The following is a 27,657-nucleotide window of genomic DNA, read 5'->3' as shown; positions in this document are numbered from 1 at the left end:
CGCATTTTATCGCCATTAAGGAGGAACTATATAGATCAGCTACGTCAAAAGTTAATAAATCTAATGCATTTCGAGATTCGTGAATTTGACGTTGCGCAAAGCAGTTTTAGCCTTTTAAAATATAAAATTAATAATTAATTTGTGGGTTTGTCCTGTACAATATAATTGACTTTTAAAATCGTAAATATTATACTAACCTAATTTTTTTATAATAAATCTCGATTTTAATTGTGTGACACAAAAATTCACAAAGACAAAAATTTTAATTTATGTAATGACACAAGAATAATTTAATTTAACAACTAGGAAAAAATAAGACATCTATAGATGTAGCACATTAAAATGTTTAGTTTTAAAGTAAAGGAAAGTAGCTACGATTACCGTGCAATGATTTGAAAGTGCTCTAATCGTATAGACGGCTTTGAGATTGTTATTTATTATTGAATCATTTATATATATATATATATATATATATATATATATATATATATATCTGTTGCCATATTATATGCAAAGTTGGAAAAAAATATAGATCCTCTCTCTCTTTGTTGGGCGACTAAACGCAGTTGGTTCCATTGAATCGGCATGCAAAAAGATTAACGTTTTTCGAAATACGTCCAATGTAGTTGTTAACTATTATATATAGAGATTAACGAGAAAAAATCTTTAACGTTGTCGACATACGATAAATACGACTGATACGACGAATATGTCAATTTCGCAATATTGTGCCGTGGATTCAATAACTGGAAACTTGGAGTTTTCTTTTGGAGAGGTGGAAGAGCGCATTTCGAGAATTTGTCAATCATCGTGGATGTATTCCAACAGAGAAAACTAGAAAATGCTCTTTCCTCGGCAATTTCGCGCTGTGTGCAAAATATATCGATTTAATTTCTTCGAACCACTCGCATTTAACAGAATGCTCGCTTCTTTCGCTTCAGCATTTTAATTTCAAATAATTTATACAACACAATCGACATTTACCGCAGGAGAATCGGTAAATAGCGAGGTTATCATTTGCGAGATAATAAAGTTATTTAAAGAAGGCTGTTTGAACTTTGAGAAATTTCATTGATTCCAATCGATCAGACATACAATCCGATCATGAGTGATTTTGTAAACTTTGTTTTCACCAGTTGCACAAGAGTGCAATCAGGCAATGGGGCGTGAGTCAATTCTCGTTACGTTATACCTGGCAAAAAAACCTTTTATAACGTAGACTGCCATTGTTTCTTTCCTGCAGTAATATCGAGCGGATGGAATTCAATTTAAAAATTAGTTTCTCTTTGCGAAAAGACGCAGCATTTTAGCGTGAAAGTAATGGTTGCGTTTTGCACAGTAGATGAAATATGCGGGGCCAACTAGCGTCACTTTGATGATGACGGTCGGGCATCAATTTTTGTTTATAATCTAAAAAGTAAAGGACAAATGACATTTTCCTTCAGGGACGAATTATAAGGCGGAAGATTCCTTGCGCGTTATTGTTTTCGCGATACACGTTTCCGCTTTGAGTCGTTTACGCATAGTCACGCGTGTAATACGCATGTAAAAATGTGTGTCCAGCAACATAAAGGTGGTACCCACCGCGGTCAATCACGACTGACACGCGAAACGTCGCTGCCGTAACAGTTACTTTTACGCGTGACCCACTTACCATTCTAGCAGTCGAATCTAAGCATCGTAATGAGAAGTGGGTCGACCTGAAATCATCGAATAGACGGGCGGGCGTCGCGATGCAACCCTAAAACGAAGGTCGTGCGTTTGTGGCATTCGGAAGGTCGAGTGTGGTCTCACCCAAGTAATATGTGAAACTCTCTCTCTCTGTTACGCGAGTCTTGCGTAGACGAAGCATGGATATCGTAGATCCCGTAATTTTATATAATCTTCGGTTCTAATTTTTATAATTAATAACTTATTAATTAATTGTCTTGTAACGACTTAATATTATTCGGAGAAACTATTTTGGTTATTATTATCGACATGTATTTATAGATATTTATATTGTGCGAGAAGACACGTTGTGGTGTAAATGTGTAAAAAATGCAAAGATATATATAGCGCGCTATTTTATAATTGATTTATATTCAAAATGTGTCAGATATATATTAACAGCTAATCGATGTAAGAGGTAATGGTTTGTTTGGAATGTTGTTTGACGTATATCGTATTAAAAATCGTTGAATCTAATTCCAAGTATCGAGCCTTGAGAGATGATGATTATCCTGACGCGCCGAATGCGCATGGATCGCGTATCGATGTTGATATTAAAATGGCGAGACGTAGATATGCAATTGCCTCCGCAGATGACCTTTACGAACCGATACACACCGGCTTCTGCTCCACTGATATGTGTCACGTATACGCAATATGCGATACGCATCGATTAATTTTAAGAATTTTAAGAATTGTGCACACAAATATCACGAATTTAATGCAAAACGAGGACAGAAATTACGATCCGAGAAAAGAGATTTTGCCTTGAAGAATGTCAACATCTGTTGCCCAAAATTTTCAATTCGAGATTGGACTTGATTTTTGGCTTAAAATAAAGTTTGCGACACGTAGATTTAAAATATGCAAGTTTCCAAATCAAATGGATTCAGGTGTTGTTTTAGAGAAAATGGCCGGTAAAATAGATAAGTTTTGTTATAATGGTAAAAATTAAACGGTAACTCGGTCCATCTGAAAACTTGCATATTCGCAATCTACGCGTCATAAATTTTATTTCAAGCCAAAAGTGGAGTCGAATCTCGAGTTGGAAAAATCTTGGGCAAGGTGCGGCTATGAACACTTTGCCGCATTCTTTTTTAATTGCATGTATTATATTACTGTATTCTTGCCAAAACGTCAAAAAGAGAGAGAGAGAACAAGATTGCATTTTGATTGTAATGCCAGACTATTGCAAGAAGCGACTGTAGCATCGCAATACTGAAACGGAGATAGCAAATGACGCAATATAATTATTTATGCATTTATTGTTAATCGCGATGTGTATTTAATTATAATATTTTAATATTAACTTGAACTCTTGTCATACTGAATCTTGTAATAAATATCGAGAGAATTTAGATAGATTTTTCTTGTCCCGCATTATATGTAAACATAACAGAGATCGATAATTTGATATTTTTTTATTGGAATACCAGGGATGCGAAACGACAATTTGGGTCGAGAGAGCTGCTCGCACACATTCTATCATAGTTTTAACTCCCGTTTTAAAATAACATAAACGTGTTAGCGTCAACGTAATCGAGATTCGACATTGCGAATAGGATATACGCGAACGTCGAATGCGGGACACGTGTGTATATACAGAGTGTCTCTTCGCGATGAATCTCTCTCAACAATTATTTTCGCCAAACTCCGTCGGTCCTTTCGGGATTTAATCATTAATGCACATCTACTCTAATATTTATTTATTTATTTTCTTTAATCCTTGTCTTTCGGCTTTGGATATTACTTTCGATATTACAATTATAGTTAAAAAACAATCAAGATGAATTAAGATAAAACACAATCGGTCACTAAAATAAGATCTCATAATAATATAGAATAGAGAAACAAACGAACAAACAAAACTAAACTGAACCTTCTTAATGCGCCTAATCTATCAAATCTTTTAGAGACTATTTGCGAAAAATATTACATGTATACGGAAATTAATAATAATGCTCGTGAAGAAAATACCGAAATGAAATGAACGAGATTGTAGGATACCGTATAGGTACGAGTATGTCTTTATCGTCGCGGCCTTGCGCGTATGTAGGCGGCCGCGAGCGGCGATATGCGGGTGTTACGTTTCTCGTGGCATCCATTTTTTTCCATTTTCCCCAATTTACACCGTTCATTCATGCGATTTCTTATCTTACATACGTATTTACGCGCGTTCGCCTCACACGCGATTGCTCTAGAAAAGAAACGGCATGATGTAGCTTATGTTAATAATTCAGCTACGTATATCAGCGACGGTTCTCGCGCGTTGTATCGAGAGGATTAAATCGACGGCCGCCAAATAAGAACAACCTGCCTCTGCAAACATCGTTATGCAAAATCAACAGTTGTGGATGCGTTATAGTATTTATTATTATTGGTTGTATATTGTCGATATTTGTTGCAAACGGAGTGTCGCTTTCAGCCAAGATATCATCTCTGTCATCGTGCCTGAATAAATCTATGCCCTCTATCTATATGTCTCTGGGAGAGATGGATGCAAGAGGCGATTCATGCACGATTGATCAATCGTTAAAATTTTCAGCCCGCTCACTCATAGGCCGCCAAGTGTCCGACGAAACTGGTTTCAGAGACCTTTTTGCCGAGCTCCTTCTTGCCTTGTGTCGCAGCTCCTCTCGTTTCTCGGTGAAGCATAGAAAAGAAAATCACGAGGCCTGCTAAAAATCCTTTCCGGCGATAAATGACAATCCAACGCTGTTGTATCCGGATAATCCGACTTTAGATATCGTGGATATGTCCACATGAAAATCCTAAAGTAAAGCAAGCAGACGTTTCGCAGGCGAATCGCAAAAGCCGGAATATGTTGATATACAATATTTCGGTCTAAAATTGTTTCGAAAATGAACGATCCTATAGATTAAGAAGGTTGAGATATCGTTATATATAACGATACGATTTTGATAAATGCAAAAGATTTTGACGAATTTAAATTTGCATAAAGAAATAATTCCTATGTATGCAGTCACTTGTTGCGAGAAGCATCATTCATTTCCTTACTCTTCCAAAACGAACATTATTTACGAGCGAGCTAATTTTGTTTCATCATAAAATTAAGCAAACAATTTTTATCGAGATTTTTATTTATGGCTTTCGTAAACGTTTTCACATCGAGTCTTCAAAACTGGCCCCATCTCGGCATATAGTATACATATATACGTACCTATATATAAAATTTTGGCTGCGTGATGAGGGACCAAAGGATCTCAAACCTGCAAAACTGGATTGCTCCTCGTTCGTGTGACGTATACATCGAAAATTGCCGATTGGCTTCTCGTATCGCGACAGATATATGTCGCAAACCGCTCACGCTTTATTCGCGACTTAATCACCACACACAATTTCATCTCCATTTATTTCTCTCGATCATGCATATCGATAAGTAGCGCTTCTTTGTTCCTTATGACGTCGGAAAATTCTCTAAACATTCTCGACATTGCTGATACGATAAAATCTCAATCTTACATTTACATTTCCTCGGAGAGGAAAATTTACTATTTTAAAATATCTAAATTTTTATTTAAAGAAATATAAATTAATATCAGTTTTTGCTAAATTAACTTCAAAGTTTACTCTCGTGCAAATGTACGGATATACGCAATAGGATAGTTCAACGATGAAAATCTCGTTTCGTGCTAAAGAAGCCACTGTACATTTTTTACTTTGCTGTTAAAAATGTGCCTCGGCAACGCCACGATTAATACGTTTCAAACTCCGTAACGCAATCTCCGATTAAGGAGCGAGTTCTTAGGCAATGATCTCGGACTTGAACGATCGAATTTACATTAAGACAAATGGATACTTTGCGAAAGTAGAAGATATCGAATGATATTGCTGATCAAAAAGAATAATAAGCGCTGACTTGAGTAAAAATATTGACGCGTATTTTTTAGCCACACATTTTATTATACATTATATTGCGATTCTTCGTAAACTTTTTAATTTTCACCATCTGAAATAATGAAAATTATTGACTTTTGCTGTTCTCACGAGACTGATCAAATCGATTATACGCAGCAATATTAATATTATATCCTTTACTCTACACCGATGATGGAACGATACATCAAAGCGAAGAGGCAAAAATCGCATGCGCGGGAGAACAATTTCCCACAAAATATTTACTCGAGCCGGTATGTCTCTAATGTGCTTTTATCCCCGCGTGATCTTTCCTCTCTCCTTCTCTTTTCTATTATATTGTATTGTCCATATCCCGATTAGACATCATCGTGGAAAATTCCATCTAACGAATACTTCAACTCTTTATTTGCACGATACACGTTTGTGATCGTATACGTATATATGAAATTTATTCTAAATTTATGAGCAGTATTTATTTATAGAGATAGAATTTAAATAACTCGAGTCTCTTTAAAATTTGATTCCAATTCGATGGAAGATATTTAATGGATTCTGTCTAGAATCTGCGCATCGCGTTGTACATTTTATATGTAATATAAAATATTATATTATTTATATGTAAAACTGTCTTCGACAATTAACTGTAGAATCTACGACGTATTGTTCAATAATAACGATCGATATGATCGGCGATAGGACGATAAGATGAAATTTATGTAACACGTGTAGCGATCGTGAAAGTTCATTATCGGCAAATGTGCACGATAACGAGCGTGTCGAAAATATAAAATTGCTTCATAAAATTTTAGCTTTGTCGAGCAGCTCGTGTGCTCTCGATTAATTAATGCTACCGCGCGGTCGAGCGGGTTCTTCTTCGGGGATCGTGCCAAACTTAAAACCGAGCGCGTTACGTCAGCCGATACCGTTGAAGAAATTTTCGGATAATTAGTAGGCGCCGGTGCCGTTAGAATAAAAAAATGGCCTAATATAGCGGTACCGCTTCTGTCGGAACTAAGCGACAAATTTCAATCCCCTTCGTTTTATCGTTCCGTACGCTAGACTTGCAACATACGTATGTGAATTTTATATCCTTCGATAATAGTATCGATAGTCCATCAAATTTTAAGCTCGCTCTGCTTCAGCGATTAAGCGTCGCTAAACGTTGCACGAACCAAGGTCGCGCGCTTTGTTTGTCGACGAGCGAGACAAAATCATTAATCATAGATGCGGGTGTAATTAATTATACGGCGCTATTTTTTTCCCCGCTTGAGTTTTCGCGACATTGCGGCAGACTCGAAAGGCGCCACCTTCTCGAAAAAGAAAAAAAAACGTAAGCATCCGTAGCATCGCGTCGATCGTTTTCTCACCATCGTAAACCATGAATGTCCTTACCATGGAGGCTGCGGACATCGCGTAGCAGTTAATTATCGGGGATACGGGAACGTAAAAGGGGAATAAATTACCTTTATCGATCGCGCTTGTCCGCGCGAGACTCGGACACGCGTATATACACGCGAGCGATCGTGTTTGCAACAGCAAACACTTTTTCTCCACGCTCTCTCGCCCTATGGCCATACGATAATTTCTTCTAAATCCACACGTAAGAGAGCGAGAGGACCATGCGGAAATTTTCGCCTTCCTGAGAGTTCTCTCTCTCTTTCTCTCTGAGAGATAATCGCACAAATACAATCAAATATTTATCACATTACAAATATTTATCAAACAAAACTGTTTTCGTAAATACAAGGAAAATGTGTATGTGCGTGTACAGAGAGAGAGAGAGAGAGAGAGAGAGAGAGATTTCCAATCAATTTCAAACTTTACCGAAGAAAGATGTTACTTTATTTATGTACTTTATTTACTGCAAAATCTTAATAGTTAAATTTCATTGCCCCAAACAACAAAATAATTGCCATTTAATGTTGGCATTTAAAGAGCGATATCGCGTTGTTTAATTAAATTTTGATTCAGTTATGTAAAACGTCCTCGCGACGTGGAAGAAATATGCGTTGAAAAATAAATGCGATAAATAACGCGAGACACTTTACACGAATCTTCCGCGATCGTTGGATCGTCCGTCGCTCGCTTTTCCGCTCGTGGATTCGATAAAGCTGCGCGTAACACATCCAGATGTTTCCCACAAGTCGTGCATGCGAAGCTCGACGTAAACGGGTTTTAAGGCGAACGTAAGGACCGTGTAAAGGCCGGAAGTAGAATGTCGCCGTGCGGTTTTGGATTCCCTGTTTCCTATGCGCGACGACTGACGATGTATCGTAGCTCGACCTGGATAAGAAAAAAGACACAACACCAGTATGTATATAATCACATACACTAGCTGCTTCGCGTACCGGTTTCGAGCAGGCTTGAGAATCATGTACGTACGTCCATGCGGTTTCACCGCTCGCCGTCCGCGCGCGCCAACTTTTTCTCATGCGAACTATACACTATGCGAACTATGCGGGAAACAAATAGTTTCCCGTTTCAATGTTCTTACCGTCACGCAAGGGCATGCACATTGCGAAGAAGAATTTCTTCGAGTAATAATTTTAATAAAAGTAAAATTAATAACGATTGATATAAATGTGTCGATACATTTGGATCGATTCCAAAGATATATCTATTCTTGCGACAATTACACAAAAGATGAATGAAAAAATTAAGTTGTATAAAGAGACGATCTATATATAATAGCTTCAAATAATAGATATACGTACAATATATTAAATATTAAAAATTAAAAATAAATCACGACAATTTTAATGAATTAAAGAGCACAAAGGTACATCAAGTCGTGAGTCGCCAAAATGATGATGCAAAATACAAAAATGTTTCCGCCCTAGACTGGATTCTCTTGAATGGTGCAATGTAGAATTGTAAAATACAAATGGATTAATATATTTTTGTGTTCTTTAATTTAGAAAATTATCGTAAATTGTGTTTTTAATTTTTAATTTGATATATTGTACATTCGTTCCTTAAACTCTTCTATTATTTTGATAATTTACATCGTTTAGAGATATATCGAAATATATCATTATTTGCACATACTAAATCTCAATTATCTGTAGAAATATATAAGTTTTAATAGATAGACAATAAATATATAACATCACTTTTTAATTGTTTATCTTATTGTTAGACTACTCATACAAGGATATTCATATTTATTTTACTTACCGGGTTCTTTATCATATCTAGATATATAATCGAAACTATCAATTACATAGATCGAAATTCTAGAAAAGAAGTGGTAACTCCATAAATAAAAGTATAAAAAGGAGATAGTTGAAGGAAATATGTATGAAGCGGTTGGAGATACATAATTTATTTCGGCCATGGATGCTCGTACATTCCGTTACTTTAATTAAGTCGGAAGATATGTAGTCCTCGCATTCGAAGCCGCGATCTGCTTGCTAGACTCGCGGAGAATCTCGTTGCTTCCTGTCGCAATCATCGAGCTTGTAAATCTGCCTTCTTGCACAGACAGCGCGTGCAATATTTTTAAAAATTGGCCTATATCAAATAAACCTAGATACATATCCGCCTCTTACATATTTTCCTCGAATATTGTGTTGCGTTTTATAAAAATTAATGAATTCATCATTATATAGATTTATCTACATGTAGTTTGACATGTACATGTGTAAATGTAGGTGCGAAATTGAAAAAACTACGATATATGAAAGTTACATTTCTGCACAAAGATACTCTAATTACGAATATTTTTTTCAACACAATTCCGATATCGTAGAAAATATTTGCAACTTTTACACGATCAAAAATACCTCGCCATTCGCGGAGGATTACGGCGGCGGAACTCCCGCCGTCTCGCTTTCGCAGTCCTCGAGTGAAATCCGCGGCAAGGTCGCGTAAGCAAGAGCCGTAGCGATGGTGTGAACGATTTAGGCCGGAAATTCCGGGCGCGATCAACGATCGTTCGCACACACGTGCGCGCACTCTCCGCGCAATATCGTTCTTTTTCTCTTTCTCTTCACGTACCTCTCTCTCTCTTTCCCCCCCCCCCTCTCTCTCTCTCCCTCTCGTTCTCTCCGTGTGCCATTCTATTCCGTCTTCCCGTTTTGCCCCCTTTCTTCATCGATACGCGCTCAGATCGTAACGCAAGCGGCGATACGGCAGTGTACTTGTTGAAATTACGAATTCATTAGCGACGAATAACTTTCACTCCGCCATCGGGACAGAGTTATTTCGCACGGAGTACGCTAGTCGACCACATATATTCCATATACCATTGACGATATATGTATAGATGTGTCTATAATTACCAAAGTACACACGTATGTAATGATAATTGTGTGCGGACATGTTTGAATTAATTTAAATCAATTTTTACATACAAAGTGAAATCTTGGTTTACATATATAATACACACAAAATCCTATTCCTTATTTATTAAATCAATTTTATTCCATTTGCGATAAATTAATTAGTTTATTTTTTTATCAACTTGATTATTAACTAATTGCAATGAAATGGGTATTTTGACTAATTTTAAGGGCGCATTTTATAATAACATGATTGATTCGTGCATCAACGCGAATAAAATATTAATTATTTCATGAATCAAGTTTCGGGAAATACCGTGTACAAAATCGCTTTGCAACATTTATTTTTATTCCGTTAAAGAACGCGTTATTACCCGGAAAACAAAAACTTATTTTTTATTCTTTAATCAGCTTATCTTATCATTCACGCGGGAAAAGGAAAGACTTGCCCGCAAATTGATACGCGATGAAACGGTGTCACTGTTATCTACTACTTTGAAGATGAAAATAGCACCGATTTGCCTCCACTAGAAATGATTCTTGGATAAAATTGCTCCATATGCGATATAAATAAGAATTGCAGATATAAAGAGAAAAGTTTTTGCATCTTTAAAGATTAGAAATGCTTTTAAATGCTTGCGATATCGATAATTTTACTCGTTTGACATTAAATACGTGAAAACATATTAACATTATTTCATTTTTTTTAATACAATATATAAGATTAACACGGCATAAAAGACTAAAGCAGAGCAAACAATTGCGTCACGAATGCGTCAATTATTCGCGCATGATTTATAATAAATGTTTTATAGTTATTCTTTTATTTTTCGATAATTATTCGTACGACATTTCATCAGATGAAAAAAATTAACACGTATCATTTAATTCGCGCAATATTTACAAAAACATACGCGCCATGTATGCGCAATTTATTTGCCTATAAATTGAAAAGTTACACTTGTTCCATCCGCAATGATCACATCATTGCATTTGTCCAAGTCGAGATACTATGACGGCATATGTGAAAAATAAACTGACTTTCAGATCTCGTCAGAATGTTTGAGTTCAACTTTTATTCTTTGCATATTTCTACTTGCTTGTAGAGTGTGCCGAATTTAAATGTCAAAATTTCGGGGCATATATAAAGGGCATAATTAAGAAAGAAAGTTCTTTAGAGATTATTTGCTTCGTTTTAGAAAAAAATGGCAAAAATAAAAAAATGTCTTCGTTTTTTATTTATTTATTTACATTTAATTATTCACGTTGTCACTTGCGTAAAAGTATTGCTAAAAATGTATAAACATAGACAAATGTTGTTTTACACCTCTTGATGAAAATTTTGTTTGTTTTTTTGTACGCTCTCCAAGTTTTGACTTTTAAACGTACATGTGAGTTGTATTACCTTTTAAATATAATAAATATTTTTGGCGGAATTCTTCTGAATCGATTGTTTCTTATAACAAGAATTCGATGTCACTCGATGCGCATGTCGTAACTTTTTTAATTTTACGAAAATATCGACGTCCTTATGCTTTACTTATCATATGCGTCTTATACTTTTCGCACACATTAATTACGCAACAAGTGCTGATGCGGTTACATTCGTGCCACAAGCAAAAACAATCGTTAATGTAATATTATAACGTCAAACAATCGCGCGATTGTGTAAAGCTAACCGAACGGCTTCCATCGTTTCGCGCGATATAATGTCAATGTCACGTATAATTTTCGACAACATTGAGTTCGCATGTGTCTGTGATATTAATAAATTCCACGAAATTTACCGATGAGCAATAAAATGACAGCAATAAATCACAGACTTTCAAAGTTGTCCCAGCGAAGTACGACTTACTGTACCGACAACCAGTTTTGTCGATTAAATTGTAGCGATATAATAAAAGAATAATAAATTTGCGCGCGTATTCGAATAATTGAGAGGAGAGGAGTGAATAATAACGTCGACACAGGTAACGTCTAGTTAAATATACCAATTGCTCTACAAAGTGTACGAACAATATTTGCGCTTTACTTAAGATGTTTATCGCTCGAGATAAATGGCACATCACTTCTTTTCCATACGCCGCATTTTGATCGCTTAGCCTCTCATCGCGTGCGATTATACGATATATCTGTACGTCATCATTTGTACATTACGAAAATTATTTATAGTTATTTCAATTATCAATTAATTATTTTTTTTTATCAGTACATTTTGCATCTCCATATTATTGATATATTAATTAGACGTATCCAGATATCGTGTAGAGTCACTGCAAATTTTCAATCAAAACCTTGTACAATTTTATAGGAACGTTCGATTATCACGATAGTTTTTGTCATTGACAGCGGAAAAGTTAATTTTTTTCTGGCAATGAACAACAGACGTTGCCAAGGAATTTGTTTCACTTTGACCGTATTAACGCTATCTAGATGCAATCCACCGCTATCGCCATCTCTCTCTCTTTCTCTTTTGCCATTGTCTTTTTCTTTCATATTGGATCCGTAGTACTTGCTTACCGGTAACTTGCAAGGCGTCTGGCTTTTTACTGACCGCTATGCTCCAGATTGGCCGCCAAGCTAACATTGAGATCTTTTGGGAAAAGCATCTATCGAAAAATTCGTACTATTGTATTATATATATTTAATACTTTTACGGGCAACAACGTAAAGCGTTTTTGAACGTACAGCCTCCCTATCCTTGATTCAGATAATTCCATTGTTTGTAAAGCGATAACTTGACTGTTCAAACGGATATCGGGGATATCGGAATAATGAGCATGTTGTTGGAATCTTATCGCGTGCCTCTTAGAAAACAAGCGCTGACAACGGAGACAAGCTGCTCTTATTTTCCTAAAGAAAGGGATCAGACATTGACTTTTTCGATAAATGTGCCCTTCGACCTAACACAAACAAAAAAGAATGGACATTTCTTCGGCATTCGAATGAGCTTATCGCTGTCAATTAATCGACGGCGGAGAAATCGTGCACTTGTTAACCTTGCTGAACGAACGATTGAGAGATAATCCCCGTTAATAACGAAGCCGAATACGCGATTTCCGAAGCGATCTAACGAGGGGAGCGTTAAATTCGCCGGCGAATCAATTAAGTGGATCGCGAACGGCGGAAAAGGACAAGCGATCTTTTTTCACGTGAGAAAAGAGCGGCACAGGTGTTACCGCCGCCGGGCAACGCGCGATGTCGAAACACACGTCGAAGAGATTTCTCGTTCCCATCACGATCGTCGAGACAAGATCGCGCGTTTCGTTCGAGATAATTCAGCAAAAGAAGTCGAGAAAAATATTGAATAACACGTTTACCGATTTCTCGCGTGCCATTACAAAAAATAGGCTCACCTTTTATCGTTCTTTCATCTTAATTCTCTCTATCGGTGTAATCTGTGTTTGTTAAGAAAAGAAAACTATCCGGGTTTTTTTAAGTTTTTTTTAGTTTTGTACAATCATGTGTATTCAAAAGGGGAAAATGTTTTCTAGTCATTTTTTTATCCGTATAACACAAATTGCGCTAAATTGCTCTGAATTTTACGTGTACGAAAGGCGGAGGGGAACATCCACGAGAACAATCAAATCGATCGTTATAAACGAGAACCTCCTTTATGTAAACCTCGAAACGAAGATCCGGATTCTTCTAGATCTCTATTCAATGAGAGAGATAAGGAGAAGATTAAAGACAGGAGAAGCGGGCGCGCGGGAAGGAGAAGAAGAAAGAAACATCTCTCCATCCGATAGAAGGGGCATACCCGGCGTTCGACTCTTCGGGTGTCGCCTCCTCAGGAAGGATCAGAGGGGAATCTCTTTTAGATCGACAGGAGGTAAAAGCAAGTACGTCGGCGAAAGTGTTCTTGTATAATGCGCTCGCTGGGTCCTCCACTGCCAGAAACGAACAAATTTAACGACCGCCTGAAAAAAGGCCAATCTCGGGATCTCTCGGCCAGCTCGTTCACCGCGAGAAACGATCTCTTTATCGAGTTTCTCCGCGTAAATTAATCCTCCCGGCGTCCACTCTTTCTAGAGTCTTTGCTCTTTCTTCCTTTCCTTCCTCCGCGTAGAGAAAAAAAGTCTTGCAATTCCGAGAGATTTGTCGCAGAGACGTACGTCACAAATATAGGACAAGATTGCAAGCCTAATGTGTTAGCGAAAGCGAATCGTAGGATCACCTTACGATTAATTCCACGAGAAATGATATCGTTTTTTGACAATGTCGTCAAGAATTTTCTTTTCCATTATACTTTGATATGAATACAATAGGGTATTTGGATACTTCAGTCCTACTTGCGAATAATAATCAATAACGTGGAATGCGAAACATACACATACTCATTTCATAGACGCTTCGCGCGAAAAGTCAACAACGATTTCGATTCGTGGAGCTTCTGCTCGCGTCAGAGATTATTAGCGAGTGGAAGCAAACAGAATTGCGTTTCTATCTCGTCTGTATCCGGTACGAGATGACGATCTGTTCTTCCTCTTCTTTCTCGCTTGTGCGCGAGATGCCCCCCCCCCCTCTCTCTCTCTCTCTCTCTCTCTCTCTCTCTCTCTCGTTGATCCACCAACGTCTCGTTCTGCCTCGCCACCTCTTTCTCCTACTTCATATCGAAGGTATGTAGGCTGTGCCACATCCTTGCCCGGAAACCGTTACCTTGCTTGGCTCTACACTGAATGGAGCTCGCTATACCGTTGTTCCCCATACACGAATTTCCTTCGGCCTCTCCTCTTTCTCCTCTTCCGCTGCTGCCATCGTCATCTCCTTGCTATCGAGCTCAGCTTCTTACTATATTTATTAGCGCGTAAATGATTTTTCTCCTCGTTCTTCTCTCATCCAATGCGCCAAGTGATGTTCGATCTATCATCGATCGAAATAATCGCCCGGATATCGATTTATCTTCGTCGAGCTCGATGCACAAGTGAAATTTGTTTACGACGATTCTCGGCGTCGGAAAAATTCGCTACGTTTACACAAAATAAAACGCATGCGAATGCATAAGTCGCAAGAGCCGCGGCGTTGCATTTCTGTGTCTTTTCTCTTCACTCGAGAGGGCATATCCCGCGTTACAATTCAAGATGACAAAATTCTACGTTTTTTGAATAATAAATCCATGTCAATGGTGAAAATGGATATTTTCTGGAAAAAGCCGGCAAAAATGGATCTTTTCTATTTAAAAAAAAATTTTTTAAATCCTTTCATCAATATTCGTCGATTAAAGAGTGCGTGTTTTTTTTTCAATTCAAGCTTGATCCAAAATAAAATCCATAATAAGTTAAGCAATCGACGTAACAAATAAATTAGTTTTTCGTTAAAAGATATTGAAAGATATTAAACACAAATCAGATCTCTATATCTTATTAAATCAAAACAAAATTTATTAATATTTATATCGCCAAAGTTTTTTTATTTTATAAATTTTATATATTAATTTGAACTAAAAAAAGAAGACTATTATTTAGATTGGTTTTATTTTTTTTAACTATAGTGATTAATATGATTTATTGATTAAAGCAAAAGTATCTTTTTTTGCATAAAGTTATATAAATATATTTTACGGTTACATATTAATTGTTCTTATAATTTTTGTTAGTTTTTATTCAGTTGGATAAGTGAAAATCGGAATTTACTATGGTTTTTTCCATTCGCTGAATTTTTCTGACCAATCTTGCTACAATCGTCTGTCGCTTCTTTTACGACTAACATTTCGATTTTTACAAGTTTTTGAACAAGTTTATCCCAAACCTGGTAAAATAAATGAGCCATTTAAAAGGCCATTTAACTGAAATCCATCATTGTTGCGCTCGCTCTTTTCCATGCCACCGATTCTTTGTCGCTTGACATCGAGGTCCTCGGGTGGTCGACTTTTATCGTAACCGACTTTCCTTCTGACTTTATTTGAACCTGCGCCGCAGCGAGAAATGCCAGACAGACGAGCTTGATGCAAATGCACTTTGGTAAATATTCGCGACGCGCTTCTTCGTGCGTTAAATCGTCGTGAATTACACATTTATATCATCTCGCTATATCATTTTTCTAACATGCGCATCTCTAAAAACTGACGGCCAATCGACAGATTCGATTTGACCACCAAAGTTCGATAAATCGCGCGTGGAAATGCAACCGCGAAGAAGAAAGAAGTGTGTGAAAGAGCGAAGAAAAAAATATCACAATGATGAGTCTTGGAGAAATAGCGATGCGATCGATCGCGGCGAAAGCAGGCTTGCTTTTCATCGTAAACGGGCGGATAAGAATGATAATATATGTTCAACGATTGACGTAACGCCAATAAAGTGTAACGTGTCGCTCGCATCGCGTGTTGCACGCCGTCATAATTAACTGTGTCGATATCTCTCTTTCTCTCTCTTCTCTTTCGCTCATTTCTACTTACGTTTATTCGCGTTAAGTGCATTCTCGTTTACGATCGAGGTTATCTCATTGATAATTTAATTGCGATTTTACGCGAGAGTGGCGAATCGAGAAACGCAAATTATTATAATACGGCGAGGAAAGAATCTTCATCAATTTTATCGAGAGAACGAGCAATTTTAGAAAAATCTTTCGCGAATCGATTTTTCATCATTCCTCGAAGATAAAGTTGCTGGAGAAACCGAAATGAGAATTGAGGTACGCGCGCATAATAAAGTAAGTAAATTCAATGCGCAAATTAATACATCTTAATTATAAATTCAGTGCAATCTTTCGCGAGGGAGAGAAGGAAGGGAGGAACGTAATTTCTTGTGTATCAATTATTCTATAAGGGGGAGCGCTCTTTAGAGAAAAGAAAGGAGAAGGCTTTGCCCTCCTTTGCAGTTTCCTCTCACATTTTTGCCTTCTTTGAAGCTCCTTGACTGGACGACGACGATAATCACGACGATGACAATCAGCTCCGCCAACAGCAGCTTCGCGCGTTGCATCGCCGTTGTAAAAGTGGGCCGGGAATTATTTGCACGTCCGACGACACAGCTGATCGTCCTCCTCGAGAGAGTATAAAAGAGTTGTTTCTCGATTTCGGCGCGATATACTGGGAACGAAGAAACATATTCGATCCAGCGCTGTCCCAAAATAGCAATACGGAAATAAACGGCAGCCACAGTTTAAAGATGTCGACAAAGCATCCCGACACAGTTAACGTTGACGACATCGCTCTTTTACCTTACGATTAATACGATTTTTATTTGCAAGTTAACGACAATGGACAGATTTGGATGTCTACATTTCTACAATCGTAATTTTTACAATCGCTATTCTCCATCATAATTTATCGCAGCCATTACCTAAGCATCGCGTTATGAAATCCTGTACAAATCGGAAGGGTCCCTTTTACATAAACTCCTTTTCTCTGCACATTTTAGAAATCGCGCGTCTGAAATTTCCGACATGCAGCTTTCGCAAAATGGCAGAGGAAGAGAGAGAAAGAGCGACGTCATCATTCTTTGATTATTAGCCCGCGTCACGTCCGATCCGATTGGCGATTACAAAGCGCGAGTGTCTCGAATGAAAGACGCGACGCGCATCAATAAGGGATCTTGAAAAGCGCCACACGACTCCTCCTCGAAGAAGGGTTGTAATATCGACGACCGGTGACGTCACGGGATACTCGGTGGGCGTAATACACACGGTGTGTTCTCCTTCCCCATCGCTTTCGACCGAACGCCCACGCGCGTCGGTCGTTGTTTCTACAGCAAATTTCTTGACGCGAATCAATGGAATCCTTCGCGGAACTCAACCAAGTAATTTTTCTTCGGAATGCAATCGGTTATAAAAGCCATTTTTCACAAAAAAATATTTTAAATTTGGGATTAACATGTCTCTCTTATTCTAAAAAAATATAGGCGAAGATTTTAAAAAATGGTCCTGCAATTACAGCAACAATTTTCTAAGCGTAAGGTGGAAAATGATTAACAAATACTGCGATATCACATATGTTTTACACTTAATCACTCTAAACGACAGGATTTATCTAAATTGTTGATGAAATTTAGAAAAAATAGTCTTCTTGTGGCGCCTACCCAAGGCTAATCATATTTGTTATACCGGACTAAATGACTAAACTTGAAATATAAATTTAGAAACTCGAAAAAAAATTTCTTCTGGAAGTATAATCGCTTCGTTTCACGAGATATTAATATCTGAAATTATAAGATAAAAGAAGTATTCGGAATGAATAATTTCGAAACAATCTAGGTTTCTTTTTATTGTTTTCTAGTAATCAAAGTTTAATTATTAAATGTTTCGTTCAAGATGATGACTTCCAGTCTGACCGTTTAATCCAAGAGCATCCTACAGAGTTTGATTATGATACATAGAGAAATCATTTCTGACAAAAGAAATCGTTCTATAATTATAGTATGGAAACTTGTATTATCCGATGCAATGACTAATATTTCACAAAGGAACTTGATTTGTTAGAAGGTATTAAAACTTGATGCTATAAATTCTGCATATTACAAACATTGTTTTACTGGACATGGAAAAAAAATGTTAGATTTTTGTTGCGACACGTAGAAAAACATTTTTTCTTTTTTTAGTAAAAGATGACTCAAAATAATTATTCGCGTCAAAATTATTATTATATTATATAGTCTATTCGTTCACCGTTTGTATAAATTTTTTAATCGCGCATGTTCAAAATCTGCATATGTGTGTTCAAAATCTAACGTTATCTTATCAAAACATTATATTAAAGATTTTGCGATACTGTTCTCAGAAAATTCCATCACATGTCCTTAGTTCATTCATAAAATGCAAAAAGCAAAAACGTTACATGCGTCTCTCTCCTTGTCGCGACCAAAAGAGCGAATTCAAAGTTCCTCGGTATAATCGCCGACTGCGACACAGTGTCGTTTTATAACGTATAATGATGCGTTTCAAGACCAGTAGGTCGCGTCCATGGTAGAACGTGTGGAACGCCCGTTTCTCCTCTGTGGATCATGGTTCATCGAGCACGAGCGATCGCTAGAGATAGGACAGAGAAGGTGGATGGGAAGAAAATTGTTGTATGAAAATTGTTCACGCATATTCATATAACAGTAACTTTATCGTAGCGTTTGTCCCCGTCTCGTGGTCACCTTCGTCTTCTTTGCCACCGTGTCGTTTCCTTCGTAAACAAGTCTAAGCGGCACTCGACGAGCTTGCCTCTGCTTACCGTCCATCGCCGCTATGTAGGTTACTATCGCAACGGTCCGCGCCTCCTCGACCCATCTTTAAGAAGGTCGTTTACAGAGCAACCCGAATCCACTTCACACAGTTCGCCTCGCGAGCATGTTTTAGGCCCCCCCCCCCCTCTCTCTTCTTTTCGTCTCCTCCTTTAAATCCCCCTTTAAACCGCGAGTCAATGTTGATTACGACTTCGCTTGCTCATTGATGCTTGGCTATTATCTCGATTATCGATTAGGAAATCGTGCTACTGTAATAATACATTATTCTTCGTCGTGATACGCTTGATTTTTGATTTTTTTCATAAACGCAAATTTCGAATACAATCTATTTAAACAATGTAATAATTTTTCGCGTGTACTTAATTTCATAACGGAAATAAATTTCTTTTCGAGGAAGAATGGTGGAAATTCGACAGAAATTTGCACGCGCTCCAAAAATGGTTACACAGCCAATGACAGCGAGAAGAAACCAGAGAGGTTTGGTGGGAGGAGATGGCATGACGAGAATAATACTTGAAGCCGATCTCGAAATCTCGCTCAAACGTACAAATGTAATTTAGCATCTTGAACGAACGGCACGATCGATTCGATAGCAACGAAAGAAACGATAAAACGATAAGGATGGAAAAAATCTCTCTCTCCTCTCACTCCCGAGCCATATGACATTGATCATTCTCCTCGTCACGAGAGTTATGCTTTTGTCACAAAGGCCCGATCGTTACGCTTTATTCGCATACCAGCGACATCGCGCATACACGCGAATCCCCGTCGCGTGTAGATGTATATATTACTATCGTGAATCTGTACGACGATTTACGAGGACTTGAGGAGTTGCGCGCGCGACGTCGCATTGTGTCCGCATAATACGCTTCTCAACACGGTTGGCCGCCTGGTTTCTTCGCGATATGTATGAATATTGTATGCGCGGCGACGTATGAATGTATGTACGTGTGTACATGTGCGTTACATCGCGGCGCAAGCGCTCTTTAACCTCGCCATGACGGCTTCTCCGCTTGGCTGTGGGGGAGGGAAATACTGGTGGGAATACTGGATGCAAACCACGTGATCGAGCCTCGCGGATATATAAGGTGGAGCGCGAGCCGCTAGAATCAGCCACTCGACGACTGGCTCCGGAGCGCGACGCGTTCCGTATTCTCCTCGCCCGTTCAAGGGACTCGAGAAAGAGAGAGAGGAGGAAGACGAACGTATTATTACGGTTGGCGATGCGAGACTCGGCGAGCAAAGAACAAATGTCTCGAGAGTGAAAGAGAGAGAGAGATGAAAGGACGGACGCGCATTGACCGCGCGCCAGGTCAGGTGCAAGAGACACGAAGCGAGAGAAGGAGAAAGCTCTTGGTGCGCCTACGTGCACGCGTGGCTAAACGACTTTAGAAAAGTCGTCTCGCGCAGCCGACGGCTCGCCCCAAGTTGACGGAATTCGAGAAATGACGAGGGCGTTCACACAGACGTCGTCGTTCAACCTCCTCCTCTCGACCTCCTCCCTCTTCATCTCCCTCGTCTGCCGCGAGGAAGAGCGACGCACGAGCATCGGCATCGGCATCGGCATCGGCATCGGGACGTTGCCCTTTCGAAAGATGAGAATGGAAAAGCCTGCGTGTCTACGTCCGGATCGATCCGATAGACGCGCGATATTATTATCGAAGAATGCGCGCCTTTGAAATGAAATCGCCTCTGCCGTATGCATCCCGGCATCGGGCATGCCCGAAAAAGGCAAGAATGCGCGCGAGAACGCGCGAATGGAACATACGTCTCTACATATAGCAAGATCCACGTGATCATCATGCCGCGTGATCTCATCCCACGTCCGTCGATGCACGCGCATTCGTGTCGCACCGCTATTACGCTATTACTTCAAGGTCTCTTCCGAGCGGTGGCTCGATTCTTTTGTCATCGAGACGACGTCGAGAGGGAAATCCCTTTCGATTCGGCAACGTCATCACGGAAGACACGCGACGACGACCCGGTCAACCGTGAGCGTCTAGGCTCCCAGCGGATCGTCACGTGATTCACGTATGATATCGCGAGCTCGATTAACACGATGTCGTTTCGTCGCCAGATCTGCTCTTGCTCAACGTTGCCAGATAAACAAATGATATATCGGATATTTCGGGGAGCTCGCGCATGGCCGCATTTCCTGGATCATCATTGACGCAAGGCGATTAGTAAGAAGCCAAGTATGCAACCAGAGACGTAGACGTTACGCATCGCGTCGTGCCTGTATTAGATAATGGTACGCGTACACGTGTCAAACACAGATTAATCATTTGTTGTCGACAAACTTGGACGTTGTAGTTTTTAGATAATCAATGATCGTACGCTTCTCGTTAAATTTCTCGAGGTGATCGATTATCATCTTCGTCGTTGGGCAAAGCTTAAAGAGTACGCGATACAGCCAAAAACAACGTTCGAGCAAACAAACGATCGGATGATTCCGCGATCGACTCGGCAAAGTGGTCGGCTAATAAAAGACGTTGCGCAATCGTTGTTGCATGGTGGATAATAATAAAAACACACACACACACACACACCGCGAGAGACGCGGAGGCTCGTCTACGAGAGAACGGTCGGGAGGAGCTAACGCGAGAGAGGAGGAGGGAGACAAAGGTAGAGTTGCATATCGTCGGAAAGGAAGAAGAGATGGTGAGGGTAGGTAGAGGGAATCTCGAGACGCTCGATGGCATATCGGAGATAGATCGGCTTCTGCCGACGGTCGTTAGCTGTGATAGATGGCAACTTGTATCCATCGTTGGGTCTCACCAACGAGAGTTCGCCAACGAGAAATCCGATCGTAACTATTTCCGGAAAACTCTCTCGGGCCGATGTCTTCCATGGAACGTCATGAAAATAGAAATTCACTTTCTTTATCTTGGCAGAGGTCTCTGTTTTTTAGGAAATTTTCTTTTTCTTTTCCTTCTTCTTGTCTCCTTTCCTCTCCTCTCTTTCTCTCTTTCTGTCTCTGTCTCTCTCCAAACTATACAATTTTACACGCACGTGTTTTCCCGTGACGCATTCGTTTCGCAAAGCTGTGGTTCGATCTCTCTCTCGCTCGCGCAATCGGAACTTGTATCTCTTTTAAACTTTTAAAAACGTTCCATGTTCGTTATATTTTTGTTATCGCAACGAATTGTTCAACTATCGTGATATCTCGCAATCGAATCTTTTTGTCGAGGAAACAGCTGACATTCCTGCGCAATCGGCGCATGTGTTTTGGCACGTATTATTTTTTTCGCCTCGTATTGCACGAAATATCGCGACATATATATATATATATATATATATATATATATATATATACGTCACTTGTTCATTATTACATAAACATTTTTTATCGCAATAATTTATAAATTTCTATCAGTCTAAAGAGTCTGTCTGCTACGTATTTCTATCAATCTATCAGTCTAGCTTCTTCTTCTGCATTTTACTATTATAATCTTAATTTTTTTTTTTTTTTTTTTTATTCCCGGGATATTAATTAGTCGATTTTCGTAACAGACTGTATGTGTATGTGTGTGTGTATACAAGCTCTGGCCTTTCCTTCGCGTGCATTTACTTCTTCCCTGTCAACGTCGCGCTAGGCTTGGCAAACGTTAGCGACAGGCAGGGGACGCTGAAGGACGCGTCTATACGCTAACACTAATGCGCTCTCACACGCTCTCAAAAGAGCCATTGAACGTATGTATAGACTTTGAATACGATTAGATAAAAACAGCTCGAGTCCGTGATTTATTTTCAAGCGAATCTTATCGTGTTTTCGTTGGAGCGATTAACGTATTTTTCAGTTTCTTCGATTCTTTCAATCCTAAGAATCGTAAATCTCCAATAAAGAAGCATGCCTTTTTTTCGATTTCATTTAGCGCATTTTCATCGTTCCCATTTTTAACTCTGAATATCGAATTTGGTTCTTTTAATTTAAATCACGCTCTAATGAAATGTAGTACAAAGTGAAAGGCTGTTATATATTTAATGCACTTAAAAAAATGTTTTGCCGAGATAGATTTATAGGTGTCACAACCTTCAAAAAATTTATTCCGTTATTTTTTGTATCTGTTAGAGTATTGTAATATAAATTTATAGCATAAAATCTAGTAACTTTGCCTTCTGACAAATTTAGACAAATTCCTGTTGCCAAATATTAATTACTGCGTTGGATAAACATGATACTACAATTAGAACTTTGTGAACTTGTTTCAATTTTTCTACAATCAAACTTTGTTAACAAATCTGATTATCCTTATATATAAGAAATCATAGAAAGACTTTCTTTTTAAATTTCGCAGTTTAGATATAAATTTTGTCTCCGTCATCTAGATGAGCGTAAAACACATATGCGATATTGCAATATTTGCCAATTTACCTCTATCTATCTCAATTAATTTTTCGTATTTAGAAAATTATTGCAAAACCATTTTTTGAACGAATAAAGTATGCATCTCTTTTTGATTTTATTCAGCACTTCTAGCTGTGAATATCGAATTTGATCTTTTAAATTTAAATATCACGCTCATTAATGAGATGTAATACTAATGTAAGTGAGGTGACCAGGTTGTTATATTTAATGTTGAAAGAGCAACAACAGAGAGAGAGAATGTGCAAGATTAACATGTAGAACTGGTAGTTTCTGGTTCGTGATATTTAAAATACACGTTGTTTTTACCTCGTCTCTCTTTATTTGCAAACGTAGCCTTGAGTTCTAAATCCGGTTTCGACTTTTTGATTCGTCTCTCGTTCATCCGTCATCGCACGGAAGAATCAATCATATGGTGGTCGAATTCCCATGAGACCGCCGTGGAAAAAGATTTTCCCGAAAAGTGAGAAAAGGGCTTCGAAGCCGCTGATCCTTTCGAAAACGACGAGTCCAACGGATCCCATTGTACTCGCATAAATCTCCGTGGCTTCGCGACACGACGCAACACAGTCTGGGAAAAATACCGACGTTGTGTTGCTTGCTAAACTTTAAGTCCCGAAGGAAAATATTTTGTCGGGAAGATATGCGCGCAACGCGCATATTGCCGACACCAGTGGTAAACGGAGGACAGAATACTCGGGGAGAGAAACCACGTTGATTTAAAATTGTCCGCGACAACTGCGGGAAAATGCGCACACGCCTCCGCTATGCGAGTCCGGCATTTTCCGCGAATGTCTCATAGAAAATTCATTATCAAGGTTCGCGCAAAACAACAAGTTTTTTTTTCCTTTCTCAGAGGAAGCGTGTTTTTTGTTTGTGTTTTCTTAAACAATTGCGTTTGCGAGAGGACACAGCTTATGTAGTAGTTGAGGTATAACATTGTTGTTTTTTTTTTCAATATAGAGGACATTATGCACTACCATTAAAGTGTGCGTCATCGCTTTCATGAGCCTGCGAGTCTCGGGATCCTTTTTTTTTATTTTTTAGCGCTTTTCATTTCATTTATTACGTGATAATCACGCATAGGAATGAACACACGTCGATGCGTGGAAAATCGGAGTGTTATTAGCGTCAATGGCTTGATAATAGCAACATTATCCAGCGAGTTTCCCACTCTCGCGCAACGGCTTCGACGCATAAATATATAAAATTAATATAGAACACTATTATTGTGTGAGATTAGAGGAAAGAAGCGAGAGAGAGAGGGAGAGAGCGAGATAACGCAACGCATTTAAAAATAAATTCAAAAATAAATATATTTGGCTAATTGTAAGATTCCGACAAGAGGACAGCTTTTCGTGTCATACAAATGCACATACTATACGTGTGTCTCTGACGACACAAGTCGTTATCTGTTTGCGCAGACTCCATGTTAGAAATATGTGTTGATAATTTACGTGCTCACAGATTCAAGCAATACGTATATGCGTAAATGAGTTGTCAAGCGAGATACATGCATATTTAAATGATGTACATAGAGCCAATACGTACACATACGCATACATATCGACATCTAACATATATTTTATGCGTACTATTTAAAATAACGTGCACACGTATATAATATATTGTATATACAATGTTATATATTAGCAACCGAGGAATCGATAAGCTCGAAATGGAATCAATATTTATCCGTGTGATATTACAGCTTGGTCGAGAATGATTTAATTCGAGACTTAGACTAAACATATTGTTCGCGTGTTCTTTAGACGTGACCGCTGCTATGATTATCACAGGTGCATCGTTTCCGCGTAAACAGGAAGAATGTTTTTATTCAGCCTCGTTGCACTTTATTTCTCGTCGATTTTGTCCCCCTTTAGAAATCTTGAGTCGCGTGTATTGGTTAATTTAATTTACGTGTTTAATTTTATCGCTGTAGATATACAGAGGTTATCTCGCACTTTCATATTTTGTCAGTACGCTCTTGCAGCATAAACACATTTTTTTTTATCTCTCAGCGTCTTATCTTAACTTTAAAACTTTACTTTTACGAATTTTTTAATTAGTACCTTTTTCATTTCCAGGAATTACTTTTTCCGTTAATTATTAAACCTTAGTCATTTTAACTTTCCGGATTTATCCAACTCAATTATGTTTCCTTTTATCGGGAAGATATTTCTTTCCGACTTTGAGTTTTCCGAAAGAGAAAAATAGAGATAAAAATCTCTATCTCTTTTTTCTCTCTCTTGTGCTACAAGGCCGACGATAAAATAATATGACTTACTGGGATCGACGCAAGTTGAATTGTAAAGTACCTTCCTCCAGACTGACGCGTCGAATCCTCTTAACTTCTTCAAAGGTCATCGATATTATATATATTCTATTATTTTTTATGTTGTACTTTATATATTGTACATTATACTATAATGTGTACTCAATCGGTCCATTTATTCATATCGGTTCATATTCGCGTGGGAAGGAAAAAGAGGAGACACTTGCCGCAATGATTTTCCCTTAATTAAGCGACGCGTTTCTTTTTTACGTAACCGACTCGTTTCACATAATTACACCATATATTTAATTGCAACTTAAACTTGTTAAGCGAACACACGAGTAAAGTAGAACGGGCAACTTTTCTCGCTCGATTTATTTTTACATGTGGATATTTTTGCCCGCGTAACAATGATATCTCATTCCACGCTTTTTATTGTACCTCATTATCGCTCAAATTTTAAATGATTCGTTTTGATTTGGAACGAAGTACTGTACAATTAATATTAACGGCCAGTTAGATATATATAAATATATATCGACGTCAAAAATAAAAGAAAAAAACTGATTACGACGTCGCGACAAGATAGTCTAAAACAATTTCGAGTAATACCCACGTGATTTCCGGTTATTTGTCTAACCGTCATCAAGACTTTATCAATCCACCTCGATACTGACCTTCGAAGCGTCACCTCCCACCGAGACACATAGTTTTCCGTTGCTTATTAGGCGGATCTACGTGTACCAACAAATAGACAGCAATAGGATCAAGTATCGTACGATTTCGACAACGAGATTGTTGCTATGTCTTATCGTGCATGGCTAAACTCGTTCGAGTAGATTATCGATAAGATTTCTGCTTTGAACAAACATGCCTTTATGTAAAAAGAATTATGTCGTGATATACTTTGATGATACTTCGATAATGTAGATACTCGCTTGATATTATATACGATAAACAACAAAGACACGTCGACGTCATATCCAGTGAATAATCTTGAAATTTCCAGTATTTTCTTCATAATATATTGATTATGCGCATAGCTCTCGACTTTCATCATTCATATTTTTATTTTAACGAGTTCAAATCAATAATATTCAATTCAATTTAAATGTATGGAAAAACATAAAACTAAGAAGAAAGAGAGAGGGATATAACAACTTTCGCTACTTGAGTCGAGTTGAACGATAAAATTATTGTCGACATTTGTTATCGTCAAAATGAACGATAATTTTAACATTTGTATTTTATTTTTGCTACATTTTTCAAGGTCTCAGAGCTGATGACGTTGTTTAACTCGGATTTGTCACGTATAACTATAGCAGTTCTTCGACACACACACACACACACACACACATTCAAGACTGCTATATATATATATATATCGTTGTTATTAATTGCGTACTAATGTTTTTTTGTTTATTATGACTAATTTTAATGTAGCCACAAGCCACAAGAGAGGGAGAGAGAGAGCACGCGTTATTCACGTGTACGCGAGGTAAATGACCGCCGCAGTCGATTTCACAAAAACCTCACTTCCTCGATCAACTCCAAAATCTCTCCAAATTGATTAAATTATATACGCATATTTTTTTTATTTAATATTAGTAAGAATAAGACTTTGTCTCAATTTTTCAGTACTTTAAAATAATTTAAGATAATTTACATGCAGCAAGAAATATATATATAAAATTGTCGCGAGCGAATCGTAATTCTGAGCCTCGTGCAGAATCTTAATTTTCTTCGACGAACGTCGAATTTGGATAACTCGTGATTGAAATCGGCAACCTACTGACACACTATCGCCAGCCGGTTGTCGGACATTAACTAGACAAATTACGCGACGCGTGCATACTGATTATTTATATAATTTAAATACAAATCTTCACAATACATACGGATAATTATACAAGACGGGAAGAATTATGCATAAGATAATGATACGGACGAGAAGAAAGTTGATTTTCGCAAAAAATTTAA

The 27,657-nt window shown here is 38.1% G+C and overlaps 1 protein-coding gene across 3 annotated transcripts in view; it reads left to right on the top strand.

Annotated features, from left to right (window-relative positions):
- The window catches only part of Su(tpl) (Suppressor of Triplolethal), an 84,636-nt gene that overhangs the window by 30,215 nt on the left and 26,764 nt on the right, over positions 1-27,657 (top strand). The window contains exon 1 of one of the 3 annotated variants that reach the window (XM_083109453.1): positions 20,201-21,287. The exons of the other annotated variants lie outside the window; for them this stretch is intronic. Coding sequence (XP_082965579.1) covers positions 21,285-21,287 — 3 coding nt within the window. The 5' untranslated portion in view covers positions 20,201-21,284. Of the gene's footprint in view, positions 1-20,200; positions 21,288-27,657 lie in introns of those variants that run through there. 3 annotated transcript variants of the gene reach the window in all.

The sequence above is a fragment of the Camponotus vicinus genome, unplaced genomic scaffold (genome assembly GCF_025532165.1).
Source record: "Camponotus vicinus isolate PSW18456_S1 unplaced genomic scaffold, iyCamVici1.0 SCAF_9, whole genome shotgun sequence".
In the NCBI taxonomy this organism is placed as follows: domain Eukaryota; kingdom Metazoa; phylum Arthropoda; class Insecta; order Hymenoptera; family Formicidae; genus Camponotus; species Camponotus vicinus.
The sequence above is the reverse complement of the archived record's forward strand: the minus strand, read 5'-3'. Positions and strand labels throughout refer to the sequence as shown.